This window comes from Petromyzon marinus, chromosome 84 (assembly GCF_048934315.1).
Source record: "Petromyzon marinus isolate PM22_M1 ecotype Great Lakes invasive population chromosome 84, UKy_Petmar_22M1.pri1.0, whole genome shotgun sequence".
NCBI lineage: Eukaryota > Metazoa > Chordata > Hyperoartia > Petromyzontiformes > Petromyzontidae > Petromyzon > Petromyzon marinus.
In genome coordinates this window covers 1568323-1588062 of record NC_133749.1, presented here as the reverse complement: position 1 = coordinate 1588062, position 19740 = coordinate 1568323, and the positions used below count along the sequence as shown (strand labels likewise).

The following is a 19740-nucleotide window of genomic DNA, read 5'->3' as shown; positions in this document are numbered from 1 at the left end:
AGTGTAGTACTATAGTAGTAGTATAGTACTATAGTATAGTACTATAGTAGTGGTGTTGTTACCAGAAAACGCAGGTGTGCGAGTGAGACTCCGGGTGTCCGTGCCAGGTGGTGTAGTACTATAGTAGTAGTATAGTACTATAGTAGTAGTATAGTACTAGAGTAGTGGTGTTGTTACCAGAAAACGCAGGTGTGCGAGTGAGACTCCGGGTGTCCGTGCCAGGTGGTGTAGTACTATAGTAGTAGTGTAGTACTATAGTAGTAGTATAGTACTATAGTATAGTACTATAGTAGTGGTGTTGTTACCAGAAAACGCAGGTGTGCGAGTGAGACTCCGGGTGTCCGTGCCAGGTGGTGTAGTACTATAGTAGTATAGTACTATAGTAGTGGTGTTGTTACCAGAAAACGCAGGTGTGCGAGTGAGACTCCGGGTGTCCGTGCCAGGTGGTGTAGTACTATAGTAGTAGTGTAGTACTATAGTAGTAGTATAGTACTATAGTATAGTACTATAGTAGTGGTGTTGTTACCAGAAAACGCAGGTGTGCGAGTGAGACTCCGGGTGTCCGTGCCAGGTGGTGTAGTACTATAGTAGTAGTATAGTACTATAGTAGTAGTATAGTACTATAGTAGTGGTGTTGTTACCAGAAAACGCAGGTGTGCGAGTGAGACTCCGGGTGTCCGTGCCAGGTGGTGTAGTACTATAGTAGTAGTGTAGTACTATAGTAGTAGTATAGTACTATAGTATAGTACTATAGTAGTGGTGTTGTTACCAGAAAACGCAGGTGTGCGAGTGAGACTCCGGGTGTCCGTGCCAGGTGGTGTAGTACTATAGTAGTAGTATAGTACTATAGTAGTAGTATAGTACTATAGTAGTGGTGTTGTTACCAGAAAACGCAGGTGTGCGAGTGAGACTCCGGGTGTCCGTGCCAGGTGGTGTAGTACTATAGTAGTAGTATAGTACTATAGTAGTAGTATAGTACTATAGTAGTGGTGTTGTTACCAGAAAACGCAGGTGTGCGAGTGAGACTCCGGGTGTCCGTGCCAGGTGGTGTAGTACTATAGTAGTAGTGTAGTACTATAGTAGTAGTATAGTACTATAGTAGTGGTGTTGTTACCAGAAAACGCAGGTGTGCGAGTGAGACTCCGGGTGTCCGTGCCAGGTGGTGTAGTACTATAGTAGTAGTGTAGTACTATAGTAGTAGTATAGTACTATAGTAGTGGTGTTGTTACCAGAAAACGCAGGTGTGCGAGTGAGACTCCGGGTGTCCGTGCCAGGTGGTGTAGTACTATAGTAGTAGTATAGTACTATAGTAGTGGTGTTGTTACCAGAAAACGCAGGTGTGCGAGTGAGACTCCGGGTGTCCGTGCCAGGTGGTGTAGTACTATAGTAGTAGTATAGTACTATAGTAGTACTATAGGCATAGGTACTATAGTAGTAGTAGTATAGTACTATAGTAGTGGTGTTGTTACCAGAAAACGCAGGTGTGCGAGTGAGACTCCGGGTGTCCGTGCCAGGTGGTGTAGTACTATAGTAGTAGTGTAGTACTATAGTAGTAGTGTTGTTACCAGAAAACGCAGGTGTGCGAGTGAGACTCCGGGTGTCCGTGCCAGGTGGTGTAGTACTATAGTAGTAGTGTAGTACTATAGTAGTAGTGTTGTTACCAGAAAACGCAGGTGTGCGAGTGAGACTCCGGGTGTCCGTGCCAGGTGGTGTAGTACTATAGTAGTAGTATAGTACTATAGTAGTGGTGTTGTTACCAGAAAACGCAGGTGTGCGAGTGAGACTCCGGGTGTCCGTGCCAGGTGGTGTAGTACTATAGTAGTAGTATAGTACTATAGTAGTGGTGTTGTTACCAGAAAACGCAGGTGTGCGAGTGAGACTCCGGGTGTCCGTGCCAGGTGGTGTAGTACTATAGTAGTAGTATAGTACTATAGTAGTGGTGTTGTTACCAGAAAACGCAGGTGTGCGAGTGAGACTCCGGGTGTCCGTGCCAGGTGGTGTAGTACTATAGTAGTAGTATAGTACTATAGTAGTGGTGTTGTTACCAGAAAACGCAGGTGTGCGAGTGAGACTCCGGGTGTCCGTGCCAGGTGGTGTAGTACTATAGTAGTAGTGTAGTACTATAGTAGTATAGTACTATAGTAGTGGTGTTGTTACCAGAAAACGCAGGTGTGCGAGTGAGACTCCGGGTGTCCGTGCCAGGTGGTGTAGTACTATAGTAGTAGTGTAGTACTACTATAGTAGTAGTATAGTAGTACTATAGTAATAGTATAGTACTATAGTAGTGGTGTTGTTACCAGAAAACGCAGGTGTGCGAGTGAGACTCCGGGTGTCCGTGCCAGTTGGTGTAGTACTATAGTAGTAGTATAGTACTATAGTAGTAGTATAGTACTATACTAGTATTATAGTACTATAGTAGTGGTGTTGTTACCAGAAAACGCAGGTGTGCGAGACTCCGGGTGTCCGTGCCAGGTGGTCTAGTACTATAGTAGTAGTATAGTACTATAGTAGTATAGTACTATAGTAGTACTATAGTACTACTATAGTAGTAGTATAGTACTATAGTAGTGGTGTTGTTACCAGAAAACGCAGGTGTGCGAGTGAGACTCCGGGTGTCCGTGCCAGGTGGTGTAGTACTATAGTAGTAGTGTAGTACTAATAGTAGTATTGTACTATATAGTAGTGTGTACTATAGTAGTGGTGTTGTTACCAGAAAACGCAGGTGTGCGAGTGAGACTCCGGGTGTCCGTGCCAGGTGGTGTAGTACTATAGTAGTAGTATAGTACTATAGTAGTGGTGTTGTTACCAGAAAACGCAGGTGTGCGAGTGAGACTCCGGGTGTCCGTGCCAGGTGGTGTAGTACTATAGTAGTAGTATAGTACTATAGTAGTGGTGTTGTTACCAGAAAACGCAGGTGTGCGAGTGAGACTCCGGGTGTCCGTGCCAGGTGGTGTAGTACTATAGTAGTAGTATAGTACTATAGTAGTTGGTGTTGTTACCAGAAAACGCAGGTGTGCGAGTGAGACTCCGGGTGTCCGTGCCAGGTGGTGTAGTACTATAGTAGTAGTATAGTACTATAGTAGTGGTGTTGTTACCAGAAAACGCAGGTGTGCGAGTGAGACTCCGGGTGTCCGTGCCAGGTGGTGTAGTACTATAGTAGTAGTATAGTACTATAGTAGTGGTGTTGTTACCAGAAAACGCAGGTGTGCGAGTGAGACTCCGGGTGTCCGTGCCAGGTGGTGTAGTACTATAGTAGTAGTATAGTACTATAGTAGTGGTGTTGTTACCAGAAAACGCAGGTGTGCGAGTGAGACTCCGGGTGTCCGTGCCAGGTGGTGTAGTACTATAGTAGTAGTATAGTACTATAGTAGTGGTGTTGTTACCAGAAAACGCAGGTGTGCGAGTGAGACTCCGGGTGTCCGTGCCAGGTGGTGTAGTACTATAGTAGTAGTATAGTACTATAGTAGTGGTGTTGTTACCAGAAAACGCAGGTGTGCGAGTGAGACTCCGGGTGTCCGTGCCAGGTGGTGTAGTACTATAGTAGTAGTATAGTACTATAGTAGTGGTGTTGTTACCAGAAAACGCAGGTGTGCGAGTGAGACTCCGGGTGTCCGTGCCAGGTGGTGTAGTACTATAGTAGTAGTATAGTACTATAGTAGTGGTGTTGTTACCAGAAAACGCAGGTGTGCGAGTGAGACTCCGGGTGTCCGTGCCAGGTGGTGTAGTACTATAGTAGTAGTATAGTACTATAGTAGTGGTGTTGTTACCAGAAAACGCAGGTGTGCGAGTCTCCGGGTGTCCGTGCCAGGTGGTGTAGTACTATAGTAGTAGTATAGTACTATAGTAGTGGTGTTGTTACCAGAAAACGCAGGTGTGCGAGTGAGACTCCGGGTGTCCGTGCCAGGTGGTGTAGTACTATAGTAGTAGTATAGTACTATAGTAGTGGTGTTGTTACCAGAAAACGCAGGTGTGCGAGTGAGACTCCGGGTGTCCGTGCCAGTTAGTAAAACGCAGGTGTGCGAGTGAGACTCCGGGTGTCCGTGCCAGGTGGTGTAGTACTATAGTAGTAGTATAGTACTATAGTAGTGGTGTTGTTACCAGAAAACGCAGGTGTGCGAGTGAGACTCCGGGTGTCCGTGCCAGGTGGTGTAGTACTATAGTAGTAGTATAGTACTATAGTAGTGGTGTTGTTACCAGAAAACGCAGGTGTGCGAGTGAGACTCCGGGTGTCCGTGCCAGGTGGTGTAGTACTATAGTAGTAGTATAGTACTATAGTAGTGGTGTTGTTACCAGAAAACGCAGGTGTGCGAGTGAGACTCCGGGTGTCCGTGCCAGGTGGTGTAGTACTATAGTAGTAGTATAGTACTATAGTAGTGGTGTTGTTACCAGAAAACGCAGGTGTGCGAGTGAGACTCCGGGTGTCCGTGCCAGGTGGTGTAGTACTATAGTAGTAGTATAGTACTATAGTAGTGGTGTTGTTACCAGAAAACGCAGGTGTGCGAGTGAGACTCCGGGTGTCCGTGCCAGGTGGTGTAGTACTATAGTAGTAGTGTAGTACTATAGTAGTAGTATAGTACTATAGTATAGTACTATAAGTGTTTAGTGGTGTTGTTACCAGAAAACGCAGGTGTGCGAGTGAGACTCCGGGTGTCCGTGCCAGGTGGTGTAGTACTAGTAGTATATAGTAGTAGTATTATAGTACTATAGTAGTGGTGTTGTTGCCAGAAAACGCAGGTGTGCGAGTGAGACTCCGGGTGTCCGTGCCAGGTGGTGTAGTACTATAGTAGTAGTATAGTACTATAGTAGTGGTGTTGTTACCAGAAAACGCAGGTGTGCGAGTGAGACTCCGGGTGTCCGTGCCAGGTGGTGTAGTACTATAGTAGTAGTATAGTACTATAGTAGTGGTGTTGTTACCAGAAAACGCAGGTGTGCGAGTGAGACTCCGGGTGTCCGTGCCAGGTGGTGTAGTACTATAGTAGTAGTGTAGTACTATAGTAGTAGTATAGTACTATAGTATAGTACTATAGTAGTGGTGTTGTTACCAGAAAACGCAGGTGTGCGAGTGAGACTCCGGGTGTCCGTGCCAGGTGGTCTAGTACTATAGTAGTAGTGTAGTACTATAGTAGTGGTGTTGTTACCAGAAAACGCAGGTGTGCGAGTGAGACTCCGGGTGTCCGTGCCAGGTGGTGTAGTACTATAGTAGTAGTGTAGTACTATAGTACTATAGTAGTGGTGTTGTTACCAGAAAACGCAGGTGTGCGAGTGAGACTCCGGGTGTCCGTGCCAGGTGGTGTAGTACTATAGTAGTAGTATAGTACTATAGTAGTGGTGTTGTTACCAGAAAACGCAGGTGTGCGAGTGAGACTCCGGGTGTCCGTGCCAGGTGGTGTAGTACTATAGTAGTAGTGTAGTACTATAGTAGTAGTATAGTACTATAGTAGTAGTGTTGTTACCAGAAAACGCAGGTGTGCGAGTGAGACTCCGGGTGTCCGTGCCAGGTGGTGTAGTACTATAGTAGTAGTGTAGTACTATAGTAGTAGTATAGTACTATAGTATAGTATAGTACTATAGTAGTGGTGTTGTTACCAGAAAACGCAGGTGTGCGAGTGAGACTCCGGGTGTCCGTGCCAGGTGGTGTAGTACTATAGTAGTAGTGTAGTACTATAGTAGTAGTATAGTACTATAGTATAGTATAGTACTATAGTAGTGGTGTTGTTACCAGAAAACGCAGGTGTGCGAGTGAGACTCCGGGTGTCCGTGCCAGGTGGTGTAGTACTATAGTAGTAGTGTAGTACTATAGTACTATAGTAATAGTATAGTACTATAGTAGTGGTGTTGTTACCAGAAAACGCAGGTGTGCGAGTGAGACTCCGGGTGTCCGTGCCAGGTGGTGTAGTACTATAGTAGTAGTATAGTACTATAGTAGTAGTATAGTACTATAGTAGTAGTGTAGTACTATAGTAGTGGTGTTGTTACCAGAAAACGCAGGTGTGCGAGTGAGACTCCGGGTGTCCGTGCCAGGTGGTGTAGTACTATAGTAGTAGTATAGTACTATAGTAGTAGTATAGTACTATAGTAGTAGTGTAGTACTATAGTAGTGGTGTTGTTACCAGAAAACGCAGGTGTGCGAGTGAGACTCCGGGTGTCCGTGCCAGGTGGTGTAGTACTATAGTAGTAGTATAGTACTATAGTAGTAGTATAGTACTATAGTAGTAGTGTAGTACTATAGTAGTGGTGTTGTTACCAGAAAACGCAGGTGTGCGAGTGAGACTCCGGGTGTCCGTGCCAGGTGGTGTAGTACTATAGTAGTAGTATAGTACTATAGTAGTAGTATAGTACTATAGTAGTAGTGTAGTACTATAGTAGTGGTGTTGTTACCAGAAAACGCAGGTGTGCGAGTGAGACTCCGGGTGTCCGTGCCAGGTGGTGTAGTACTATAGTAGTAGTATAGTACTATAGTAGTAGTGCAGTACTATAGTAGTGGTGTTGTTACCAGAAAACGCAGGTGTGCGAGTGAGACTCCGGGTGTCCGTGCCAGGTGGTATAGTACTATAGTAGTAGTATAGTACTATAGTAGTGGTGTTGTTACCAGAAAACGCAGGTGTGCGAGTGAGACTCCGGGTGTCCGTGCCAGGTGGTGTAGTACTATAGTAGTAGTATAGTACTATAGTAGTAGTGTAGTACTATAGTAGTGGTGTTGTTACCAGAAAACGCAGGTGTGCGAGTGAGACTCCGGGTGTCCGTGCCAGGTGGTGTAGTACTATAGTAGTAGTGTAGTACTATAGTAGTGGTGTTGTTACCAGAAAACGCAGGTGTGCGAGTGAGACTCCGGGTGTCCGTGCCAGGTGGTGTAGTACTATAGTAGTAGTGTAGTACTATAGTAGTAGTGTAGTACTATAGTAGTGGTGTTGTTACCAGAAAACGCAGGTGTGCGAGTGAGACTCCGGGTGTCCGTGCCAGGTGGTGTAGTACTATAGTAGTAGTGTAGTACTATAGTAGTAGTATAGTACTAAAGTAGTAGTGTAGTACTATAGTAGTGGTGTTTTTACCAGAAAATGCAGGTGTGCGAGTGAGACTCCGGGTGTCCGTGCCAGGTGGTGTAGTACTATAGTAGTAGTGTAGTACTATAGTAGTAGTGTAGTACTATAGTAGTGGTGTTGTTACCAGAAAACGCAGGTGTGCGAGTGAGACTCCGGGTGTCCGTGCCAGGTGGTGTAGTACTATAGTAGTAGTGTAGTACTATAGTAGTGGTGTTGTTACCAGAAAACGCAGGTGTGCGAGTGAGACTCCGGGTGTCCGTGCCAGGTGGTGTAGTACTATAGTAGTAGTATAGTACTATAGTAGTGGTGTTGTTACCAGAAAACGCAGGTGTGCGAGTGAGACTCCGGGTGTCCGTGCCAGGTGGTGTAGTACTATAGTAGTAGTGTAGTACTATAGTAGTGGTGTTGTTACCAGAAAACGCAGGTGTGCGAGTGAGACTCCGGGTGTCCGTGCCAGGTGGTGTAGTACTATAGTAGTAGTATAGTACTATAGTAGTGGTGTTGTTACCAGAAAACGCAGGTGTGCGAGTGAGACTCCGGGTGTCCGTGCCAGGTGGTGTAGTACTATAGTAGTAGTGTAGTACTATAGTAGTGGTGTTGTTACCAGAAAACGCAGGTGTGCGAGTGAGACTCCGGGTGTCCGTGCCAGGTGGTGTAGTACTATAGTAGTAGTGTAGTACTATAGTAGTGGTGTTGTTACCAGAAAACGCAGGTGTGCGAGTGAGACTCCGGGTGTCCGTGCCAGGTGGTGTAGTACTATAGTAGTAGTGTAGTACTATAGTAGTAGTATAGTACTATAGTAGTGGTGTTGTTACCAGAAAACGCAGGTGTGCGAGTGAGACTCCGGGTGTCCGTGCCACGTGGTGTAGTACTATAGTAGTAGTGTAGTACTATAGTAGTATAGTACTATAGTAGTGGTGTTGTTACCAGAAAACGCAGGTGTGTGAGTGAGACTCCGGGTGTCCGTGCCAGGTGGTGTAGTACTATAGTAGTAGTATAGTACTATAGTAGTAGTATAGTACTATAGTAGTGGTGTTGTTACCAGAAAACGCAGGTGTGCGAGTGAGACTCCGGGTGTCCGTGCCAGGTGGTGTAGTACTATAGTAGTAGTGTAGTACTATAGTAGTATAGTACTATAGTAGTGGTGTTGTTACCAGAAAACGCAGGTGTGTGAGTGAGACTCCGGGTGTCCGTGCCAGGTGGTGTAGTACTATAGTAGTAGTGTAGTACTATAGTAGTAGTATAGTACTATAGTAGTGGTGTTGTTACCAGAAAACGCAGGTGTGCGAGTGAGACTCCGGGTGTCCGTGCCAGGTGGTGTAGTACTATAGTAGTAGTGTAGTACTATAGTAGTGGTGTTGTTACCAGAAAACGCAGGTGTGCGAGTGAGACTCCGGGTGTCCGTGCCAGGTGGTGTAGTACTATAGTAGTAGTGTAGTACTATAGTAGTGGTGTTGTTACCAGAAAACGCAGGTGTGCGAGTGAGACTCCGGGTGTCCGTGCCAGGTGGTGTAGTACTATAGTAGTAGTGTAGTACTATAGTAGTGGTGTTGTTACCAGAAAACGCAGGTGTGCGAGTGAGACTCCGGGTGTCCGTGCCAGGTGGTGTAGTACTATAGTAGTAGTGTAGTACTATAGTAGTGGTGTTGTTACCAGAAAACGCAGGTGTGCGAGTGAGACTCCGGGTGTCCGTGCCAGGTGGTGTAGTACTATAGTAGTAGTGTAGTACTATAGTAGTGGTGTTGTTACCAGAAAACGCAGGTGTGCGAGTGAGACTCCGGGTGTCCGTGCCAGGTAGTGTAGTACTATAGTAGTAGTATAGTACTATAGTAGTGGTGTTGTTACCAGAAAACGCAGGTGTGCGAGTGAGACTCCGGGTGTCCGTGCCAGGTGGTGTAGTACTATAGTAGTAGTATAGTACTATAGTAGTACTATAGTAGTACTATAGTAATAGTATAGTACTATAGTAGTGGTGTTGTTACCAGAAAACGCAGGTGTGCGAGTGAGACTCCGGGTGTCCGTGCCAGGTGGTGTAGTACTATAGTAGTAGTATAGTACTATAGTAGTACTATAGTACTATAGTAGTAGTGTAGTACTATAGTAGTAGTGTAGTACTATAGTAATAGTATAGTACTATAGTAGTGGTGTTGTTACCAGAAAACGCAGGTGTGTGAGTGAGACTCCGGGTGTCCGTGCCAGGTGGTGTAGTACTATAGTAGTAGTGTAGTACTATAGTAGTGGTGTTGTTACCAGAAAACGCAGGTGTGCGAGTGAGACTCCGGGTGTCCGTGCCAGGTGGTGTAGTACTATAGTAGTAGTGTAGTACTATAGTAGTGGTGTTGTTACCAGAAAACGCAGGTGTGCGAGTGAGACTCCGGGTGTCCGTGCCAGGTGGTGTAGTACTATAGTAGTAGTATAGTACTATAGTAGTGGTGTTGTTACCAGAAAACGCAGGTGTGCGAGTGAGACTCCGGGTGTCCGTGCCAGGTGGTGTAGTACTATAGTAGTAGTATAGTACTATAGTAGTGGTGTTGTTACCAGAAAACGCAGGTGTGCGAGTGAGACTCCGGGTGTCCGTGCCAGGTGGTGTAGTACTATAGTAGTAGTATAGTACTATAGTAGTGGTGTTGTTACCAGAAAACGCAGGTGTGCGAGTGAGACTCCGGGTGTCCGTGCCAGGTGGTGTAGTACTATAGTAGTAGTATAGTACTATAGTAGTGGTGTTGTTACCAGAAAACGCAGGTGTGCGAGTGAGACTCCGGGTGTCCGTGCCAGGTGGTGTAGTACTATAGTAGTAGTATAGTACTATAGTAGTGGTGTTGTTACCAGAAAACGCAGGTGTGCGAGTGAGACTCCGGGTGTCCGTGCCAGGTGGTGTAGTACTATAGTAGTAGTATAGTACTATAGTAGTAGTATAGTACTATAGTAGTGGTGTTGTTACCAGAAAACGCAGGTGTGCGAGTGAGACTCCGGGTGTCCGTGCCAGGTGGTGTAGTACTATAGTAGTAGTGTAGTACTATAGTAGTGGTGTTGTTACCAGAAAACGCAGGTGTGCGAGTGAGACTCCGGGTGTCCGTGCCAGGTGGTGTAGTACTATAGTAGTAGTATAGTACTATAGTAGTGGTGTTGTTACCAGAAAACGCAGGTGTGCGAGTGAGACTCCGGGTGTCCGTGCCAGGTGGTGTAGTACTATAGTAGTAGTATAGTACTATAGTAGTAGTATAGTACTATAGTAGTGGTGTTGTTACCAGAAAACGCAGGTGTGCGAGTGAGACTCCGGGTGTCCGTGCCAGGTGGTGTAGTACTATAGTAGTAGTGTAGTACTATAGTAGTAGTGTAGTACTATAGTAGTGGTGTTGTTACCAGAAAACGCAGGTGTGCGAGTGAGACTCCGGGTGTCCGTGCCAGGTGGTGTAGTACTATAGTAGTAGTGTAGTACTATAGTAGTGGTGTTGTTACCAGAAAACGCAGGTGTGCGAGTGAGACTCCGGGTGTCCGTGCCAGGTGGTGTAGTACTATAGTAGTAGTGTAGTACTATAGTAGTGGTGTTGTTACCAGAAAACGCAGGTGTGCGAGTGAGACTCCGGGTGTCCGTGCCAGGTGGTGTAGTACTATAGTAGTAGTATAGTACTATAGTAGTGGTGTTGTTACCAGAAAACGCAGGTGTGCGAGTGAGACTCCGGGTGTCCGTGCCAGGTGGTGTAGTACTATAGTAGTAGTGTAGTACTATAGTAGTGGTGTTGTTACCAGAAAACGCAGGTGTGCGAGTGAGACTCCGGGTGTCCGTGCCAGGTGGTGTAGTACTATAGTAGTAGTATAGTACTATAGTAGTGGTGTTGTTACCAGAAAACGCAGGTGTGCGAGTGAGACTCCGGGTGTCCGTGCCAGGTGGTGTAGTACTATAGTAGTAGTATAGTACTATAGTAGTGGTGTTGTTACCAGAAAACGCAGGTGTGCGAGTGAGACTCCGGGTGTCCGTGCCAGGTGGTCCACGAGTCGGCCGGCGGTGGCCACCACCACGTCAGCTCGCGACACCACCAGCCCCTCCGGCCTGTCACAACAACAACAACAACGTCAACAACAACAACAACGTCAACAACAACAACGTCAACAACGTCAACAACAACGTCAACAACAACAACGTCAACAACGTCAACAACAACGTCAACAACAACGTCAACAACAACAACGTCAACAACAACGTCAACAACAACAACGTCAACAACGTCAACAACAACAACGTCAACAACAACAACAACGTCAACAACAACGTCAACAACAACGTCAACAACAACGTCAACGTCAACAACAACAACAACAACGTCAACGTCAACAACAACAATGTCAACAACGTCAACGTCAACAACGTCAACAACAACAACGTCAACAACAACGTCAACAACAACAACGTCAACAACAACGTCAACAACAACAACGTTAACAACAACAACGTCAACAACAACGTCAACAACGTCAACAACAACAACGTCAACAACGTCAACAACAACGACAACAACAACAACGTCAACAACAACGTCAACAACAACGTCAACAACAACAACGTCAACAACAACAACGTCAACAACAACAACGTCAACAACAACAACAACAACAATGTCAACAACAACGTCAACAACAACAATGTCAACAACAACAATGTCAACAACAACAACGTCAACAACGTCAACAACAACAACGTCAACAACAACAACGTCAACAACGTCAACAACAACAACAACGTCAACAACAACAACAACGTCAACAACAACGTCAACAACAACAACGTCAACAACAACAACGTCAACAACAACGTCAACAACAACAACGTCAACAACAACAACGTTAACAACAACGTCAACAACAACGTCAACAACGTCAACAACAACAACGTCAACAACGTCAACAACAACAACGTCAACAACAACAACAACGTCAACAACAACAACGTCAACAACATCAACAACAACGACAACAACAACAACAACAACGTCAACAACAACGTCAACAACAACGTCAACAACAACAATGTTAACAACAACAACAACGTCAACAACAACAACGTCAACAACAACAACGTCAACAACAACAACAACGTCAACAACAACGTCAACAACAACAACGTCAACAACAACAACGTCAACAACAACAACGTCAACAACAACAACGTCAACAACAACGTCAACAACAACGTCAACAACAACGTCAACAACAACGTCAACAACAACAACTACGTCAACAACAACAACAACGTCAACAACAACAACGTCAACAACAACAACGTCAACAACAACAACAACGTCAACAACAACGTCAACAACAACGTCAACAACAACAACGTCAACAACGTCAACAACAACAACAACGTCAACAACAACAACGTCAACAACAACAACGTCAACAACAACGTCAACAACAACAACAACGTCAACAAGAACAACGTCAACAACAACAACAACGTCAACAACAACAACAACGTCAACAACAACAACGTCAACAACAACGTCAACAACAACAACGTCAACAACAACAACGTCAACAACAACAACAACGTCAACAACAACAACAACGTCAACAACAACAACAACGTCAACAACAACGTCAACAACAACGTCAACAACAACAACGTCAACAACAACGTCAACAACAACAACGTCAACAACAACGTCAACAACAACAACGTCAACAACAACGTCAACAACGTCAACAACAACGTCAACAACGTCAACAACAACAACGTCAACAACGTCAACAACAACAACGTCAACAACAACAACAACGTCAACAACAACAACAACGTCAACAACAACAACAACGTCAACAACAACAACAACGTCAACAACAACAACGTCAACAACAACAACGTCAACAACAACAACGTCAACAACAACATCAACAACAACAACAACGTCAACAACAACAACGTCAACAACAACGTCAACAACAACATCAACAACAACGTCAACAACAACAACAACGTCAACAACAACAACGTCAACAACAACGTCAACAACAACGTCAACAACGTTAACAACAACAACAACGTCAACAACGTCAACAACAACGTCGACGTCAACAACAACGTCAACAACAACGTCAACAACAACGTCAACAACAACAACAACGTCAACAACAACGTCAACAACAACAACAACGTCAACAACAACAACGTCAACAACAACGTCAACAACAACGTCAACAACGTCAACAACAACAACAACGTCAACAACAACAACAACAACAACGTCAACAACAACGTCAACAACAACAACGTCAACAACAACAACAACGTCAACAACAACAACAACAACGTCAACAACAACGTCAACAACAACAACAACAACGTCAACAACAACGTCAACAACAACGTCAACAACAACGTCAACAACAACGTCAACAACAACAACAACGTCAACAACAACAACAACAACGTCAACAACAACGTCAACAACAACAATGTCAACAACGTCAACAACAACAACAACGTCAACAACAACAACGTCAACAACAACGTCAACAACAACGTCAACAACAACAACGTCAACAACAACAACAACGTCAACAACAACAACAACGTCAACAACAACAACGTCAACAACGTCAACAACAACGTCAACAACAACAACAACAATGTCAACAACAACGTCAACAACAACAACAACGTCAACAACAACAACAACGTCAACAACAACGTCAACAACAACGTCAACAACAACAACGTCAACAACAACGTCAACAACAACAACGTCAACAACAACAACAACGTCAACAACAACAACGTCAACAACAACGTCAACAACAACAACGTCAACAACAACAATAACAACAACAACGTCAACAACAACCCCCCCCCTCTGTGTGTGGTCTCCATAGACGCCGCTGCTGCTGCTACTGACAGCACTTGCCCCTACAGCACTGCTAGAGGCTACCTGGGGGAGCTTTGTCTTTGTGTCTATGGGCGCTGCTGCTGCTACTGACAACACTTGCCCCTACAGCCATGCTAGAGGCTACCTGGGGGAGCTTTGTCTTTGTGTCTATGGGCGCTGCAGCTGCTGACAGCACTTGCCCCTACAGCACTTCTAAAGGCTACCTGGGGGAGCTTTGTCTTTGTGTCTATAGGCGCTGCTGCTGCTACTGACAGCACTTGCCCCTACACCCATGCTAGAGGCTACCTGGGGGAGCTTTGTCTTTGTGTCTATAGGCACTGCTGTTACTGACTGCACTTGCCCCTACAGCACTGCTAGAGGCTACCTGGGGGAGCTTTGTCTTTGTGTCTATAGGCGCTGCTGTTACTGACTGCACTTGCCCCTACAGCTCTGCTAGAGGCTACCTGGGGGAGCTTTGTCTCTGTGTCTATAGGCGCTGCTGCTGCTACTGACAGCACTTGCCCCTACAGCACTGCTAGAGGCTACCTGGGGGAGCTTTGTCTTTGTGCCTATAGGCGCTGCTGCTACTACTGACAGTACATGCCCCTACAGCACTGCTAGAGGCTACCTGGGGGAGCTTTGACTTTGTGTCTATAGGCGCTACTGCTGCTACTGACAGCACTTGCCCCTACAGCACTGCTAGAGGCTACCTGGGGGAGCTTTGTCTTTGTGTCTATAGGCGCTGCTGCTGCTACTGACAGCACTTGCCCCTACAGCACTGCTAGAGGCTACCTGGGGGAGCTTTGTCTGTGTCTATAGGCGCTGCTGCTACTGACAGCACTTGCCCCTACAGCCATGCTAGAGGCTACCTGGGGGAGCTTTGTCTTTGTGTCTATAGGCGCTGCTGCTGCTACTGACAGCACTTGCCCCTACAGCACTGCTAGAGGCTACCTGGGGGAGCTTTGTCTTTGTGTCTACGGGAGCTGCTGCTACTGACTGCACTTGCCCCTACAGCACTGCTAGAGGCTACCTGGGGGCGCTTTGTCTTTGTGTCTATGGGCGCTGCTGCTACTGACAGCACTTGCCCCTACAGCACTGCTGCTACTGACTGCACTTGCCCCTACAGCACTGCTAGAGGCTACCTGGGGGAGCTTTGTCTCTGTGTCTATGGGAGCAGCTGCTACTGACAGCACTTGCCCCTACAGCACTGCTAGAGGCTACCTGGGGGAGCTTTGTCTTTGTGTCTATAGGCGCTGCTGTTACTGACTGCACTTGCCCCTATAGCACTGCTAGAGGCTACCTGGGGGAGCTTTGTCTCTGTGTCTATAGGCGCTGCTGCTGCTACTGACAGCACTTGCCCCTACAGCCATGCTAGAGGCTACCTGGGGGAGCTTTGTCTTTGTGTCTATGGGAGCTGCTGCTACTGACAGCACTTGCCCCTACAGCACTGCTAGAGGCTACCTGGGGGGGCTTTGTCTTTGTGCCTATAGGCGCTGCTGCTACTGACAGCACTTGCCCCTACAGCCATGCTAGAGGCTACCTGGGGGAGCTTTGTCTTTGTGTCTATAGGCGCTGCTGCTGCTACTGACAGCACTTGCCCCTACACCCATGCTAGAGGCTACCTGGGGGAGCTTTGTCTTTGTGTCTATGGGAGCTGCTGCTACTGACAGCACTTGCCCCTACAGCAGTGCTAGAGGCTACCTGGGGGATCTTTGTCTTTGTGTCTATAGGCGCTGCTGCTACTGACAGCACTTGCCCCTACAGCACTGCTAGAGGGTACCTGGGGGAGCTTTGTCTGTGTGTCTATGGGCACTGCTGCTGCTACTGACTGCACTTGCCCCTACAGCACTGCTAGAGGCTACCTGGGGGAGCTTTGTCTTTGTGTCTATAGGCGCTGCTGCTGCTACTGACAGCACTTGCCCCTGCAGCACTGCTAGAGGCTACCTGGGGGAGCTTTGTCTTTGTGTCTATAGACGCTGCTGCTACTGACTGCACTTGCCCCTACAGCACCGCTAGAGGCTACCTGGGGGAGCTTTGTCTTTGTGTCTATAGGCGCTGCTGCTGCTACTGACAGCACTTGCCCCTACAGCACTGCTAGAGGCTACCTGGGGGAGCTTTGTCTCTGTGTCTATGGGCGCTGCTGCTACTGACAGCACTTGCCCCTACAGCACTGCTGCTACTGACTGCACTTGCCCCTACAGCACTGCTAGAGGCTACCTGGGGGGGCTTTGTCTGTGTCTCTATAGGCACTGCTGCTGCTACTGACTGCACTTGCCCCTACAGCACTGCTGCTACTGACTGCACTTGCCCCTACAGCACCTCTAAAGGCTACCTGGGGGAGCTTTCTCTTTGTGTCTATAGGCGCTGCTGCTGCTACTGACAGCACTTGCCCCTACAGCACTGCTAGAGGCTACCTGGGGGAGCTTTGTCTTTGTGTCTATAGGCGCTGCTGCTACTGACAGCCCTTGCCCCTACAGCACTGCTAGAGGCTACCTGGGGGAGCTTTGACTTTGTGTCTATAGGCACTGCTGCTGCTACTGACAGCACTTGCCCCTACAGCACTGCTAGAGGCTACCTGGGGGAGCTTTGTCTTTGTGTCTATAGACGCTGCTGCTACTGACTGCACTTGCCCCTACAGCACTGCTAGAGGCTACCTGGGGGAGCTTTGTCTTTGTGTCTATAGGCGCTGCTGCTGCTGCTACTGACAGCACTTGCCCCTACAGCACTGCTAGAGGCTACCTGGGGGAGCTTTGTCTTTGTGTCTATGGGCGCTGCTGCTACTGACAGCACTTGCCCCTACAGCACTGCTAGAGGCTACCTGGGGGAGCTTTGTCTCTGTGTCTATAGGCGCTGCTGCTGCTACTGACTGCACTTGCCCCTATAGCACTGCTGCTACTGACTGCACTTGCCCCTATAGCACTGCTAGAGGCTACCTGGGTGAGCTTTGTCTTTGTGTCTATAGGCGCTGCTGCTGCTACTGACAGCACTTGCCCCTACAGCACTGCTAGAGGCTACCTGGGGGAGCTTTGTCTCTGTGTCTATAGGCGCTGCTGCTGCTACTGACTGCACTTGCCCCTACAGCACTGCTAGAGGCTACCTGGGGGAGCTTTGTCTTTGTGTCTATGGGCGCTGCTGCTACTGACAGCACTTGCCCCTACAGCACTGCTAGAGGCTACCTGGGGGAGCTTTGTCTTTGTGCCTACAGGCACTGCTGCTACTGACTGCACTTGCCCCTACAGCACTGCTGCTACTGACTGCACTTGCCCCTACAGCACTGCTAGAGGCTACCTGGGGGATCTTTGTCTCTGTGTCTATAGGCGCTGCTGCTGCTACTGACAGCACTTGCCCCTACAGCACTGCTGCTACTGACTGCACTTGCCCCTATAGCACTGCTAGAGGCTACCTGGGGGAGCTTTGTCTCTGTGTGTACGTACGTGGTCTCCACCAGGCTCTGCTGTTCCTCTCCAAACCTCTGGGCTCCGCAGGCGAGGGCCACGCGGAGCCCCTCGCTGTCGGCGTAGGCACGGAACTCCTTCCACACCTGGGAGACACGGGGCGTGGGGGAGGGGAGAGACACACACAGACATGCAGACACACACACACAGACACACAGAGAGAGAGAGACACACACAGACACACACACAGAGACACACACACAGAGAGAGACACACACACAGAGAGACACACACAGAGAGAGAGACACACAGAGAGATACACACACAGAGAGACACAGACACACACAGACATGCAGACACACACACAGAGACACACACACAGACAGAGAGACACACAGAGAGACACACAGAGAGACACACACACAGAGAGACACACACAGACAGACATGCAGACGACACACACACACAGAGAGAGACACAGAGACACACAGAGAGACACACAGAGACACACAGAGAGACACACAGAGACACACACACAGACACACACAGAGATACACACACAGAGACACACACACAGAGAGACACAGAGAGACACACAGAGACACACACACAGAGACACACACACACACACAGAGACACACACAGACATACAAACACACACACAGAGACACACACAGACAGAGAGACACACACACACAGAGAGACACACAGAGACACACAGAGAGACACACACAGAGAGACACACAGAGACACACACACACAGAGATACACACAGAGACACACACACAGACAGAGAGACACACACAGACAGAGAGACACACACAGACATACACACAGAGAGACACACACAGACATACAGACACACACACAGAGACACACACAGACAGAGAGACACACAGAGAGACACACAGAGAGATACACACACAGAGAGACACACACACAGAGAGACACACAGAGAGACACACAGACAGAGAGACATACATAGAGACACACAGAGAGACACACAGAGAGATACACACACAGAGAGACACACACACACAGATACACACACAGAGAGACACACACACACACAGAGACACACAGAGAGACACACACAGAGACACACACACAGACAGAGAGACACACAGAGAGACACACACAGAGAGACACACAGAGAGACACACGCACACAGAGACACACACACGGAGAGACACACAGAGAGATACACACACACAGAGAGATACACACACAGAGAGACACACACATAGAGAGACACACACACAGAGAGAGAGACACACAGAAACACACAAAGAGACACACACACAGACAGAGAAACACACAGAGAGACACACAGAGAGATACACACACAGAGAGTTTTCACACACAGAGAGACACACACACACACAGAGACACACACAGAGAGAGACACACAGAGATACAGAGACACACACAGAGACACACACACAGAAAGACACACACAGACATACAGACACACACACAGACATACAGAGACACACACAGAGACACACACAGACAGAGAGACACACAGAGAGATACACACACAGAGAGACACACACACACAGAGACACACACACACAGACAGAGACAGACAGAGATACAGAGATACACACAGAGACACACACACAGAGAGACACACACAGAGACACACACAGAGGCACACACAGAGACACACACAGAGAGACACACAGAGAGACACACACACAGACAGAGAGACACAGAGATACAGAGATACACACAGAGACACACACACACAGAGACACACACTGAGACACACACTGAGACACACTGAGACACTGACACACTGAGACACACTCTGAGACACACTGAGACACACTGAGACACACTGAGACACTGAGACACACACTGAGACACACTGAGACACACACTGAGACACTGAGACACACACTGAGACACACACTGAGACACACACTGAGACACACACTGAGACACACTGAGACACACACTGAGACACTGAGACACACACTGAGACACACTGAGACACACACTGAGACATACTGAGACACACTGAGACACACACTGAGACACTGAGACACACACTGAGACACTCTGAGACACACTGAGACACACAGAAACACTGAAACACACTGAGACACACTGAGACACACACTGAGACACTCTGAGACACACTGAGACACACTGAGACACACACTGAGACACACTGAGACACACACTGAAACACACTGAGACACACTGAGACACTCTGAGACACTGAGACACACTGAGACACACACTGAGACACACACTGAGACACACTGAGACACACACTGAGACACACTGAGACACTGAGACACACTGAGACACTGAGACACACTGAGACACACTGAGACACTGAGACACTCTGAGACACACACTGAGACACACACTGAGACACACACTGAGACACTGAGACACACACTGAGACACTGAGACACACACTGAGAC

At 47.5% G+C, this 19740-nt stretch overlaps 1 protein-coding gene across 4 annotated transcripts in view; it reads right to left on the bottom strand.

Moving 5' to 3' along the window:
* DDX51 (DEAD-box helicase 51) overlaps positions 1-19740 on the bottom strand; it is an 82355-nt gene that overhangs the window by 41311 nt on the left and 21304 nt on the right. For all 4 annotated transcript variants that reach the window (XM_076057714.1, XM_076057716.1, XM_076057713.1 and 1 more), the window contains exons 8-9: positions 17338-17444; positions 10980-11091 (exon numbers count right to left, since the gene is read on the bottom strand). In XM_076057714.1, coding sequence (XP_075913829.1) covers positions 10980-11091; positions 17338-17444 — 219 coding nt within the window. The remainder of the gene's footprint in view (positions 1-10979; positions 11092-17337; positions 17445-19740) is intronic.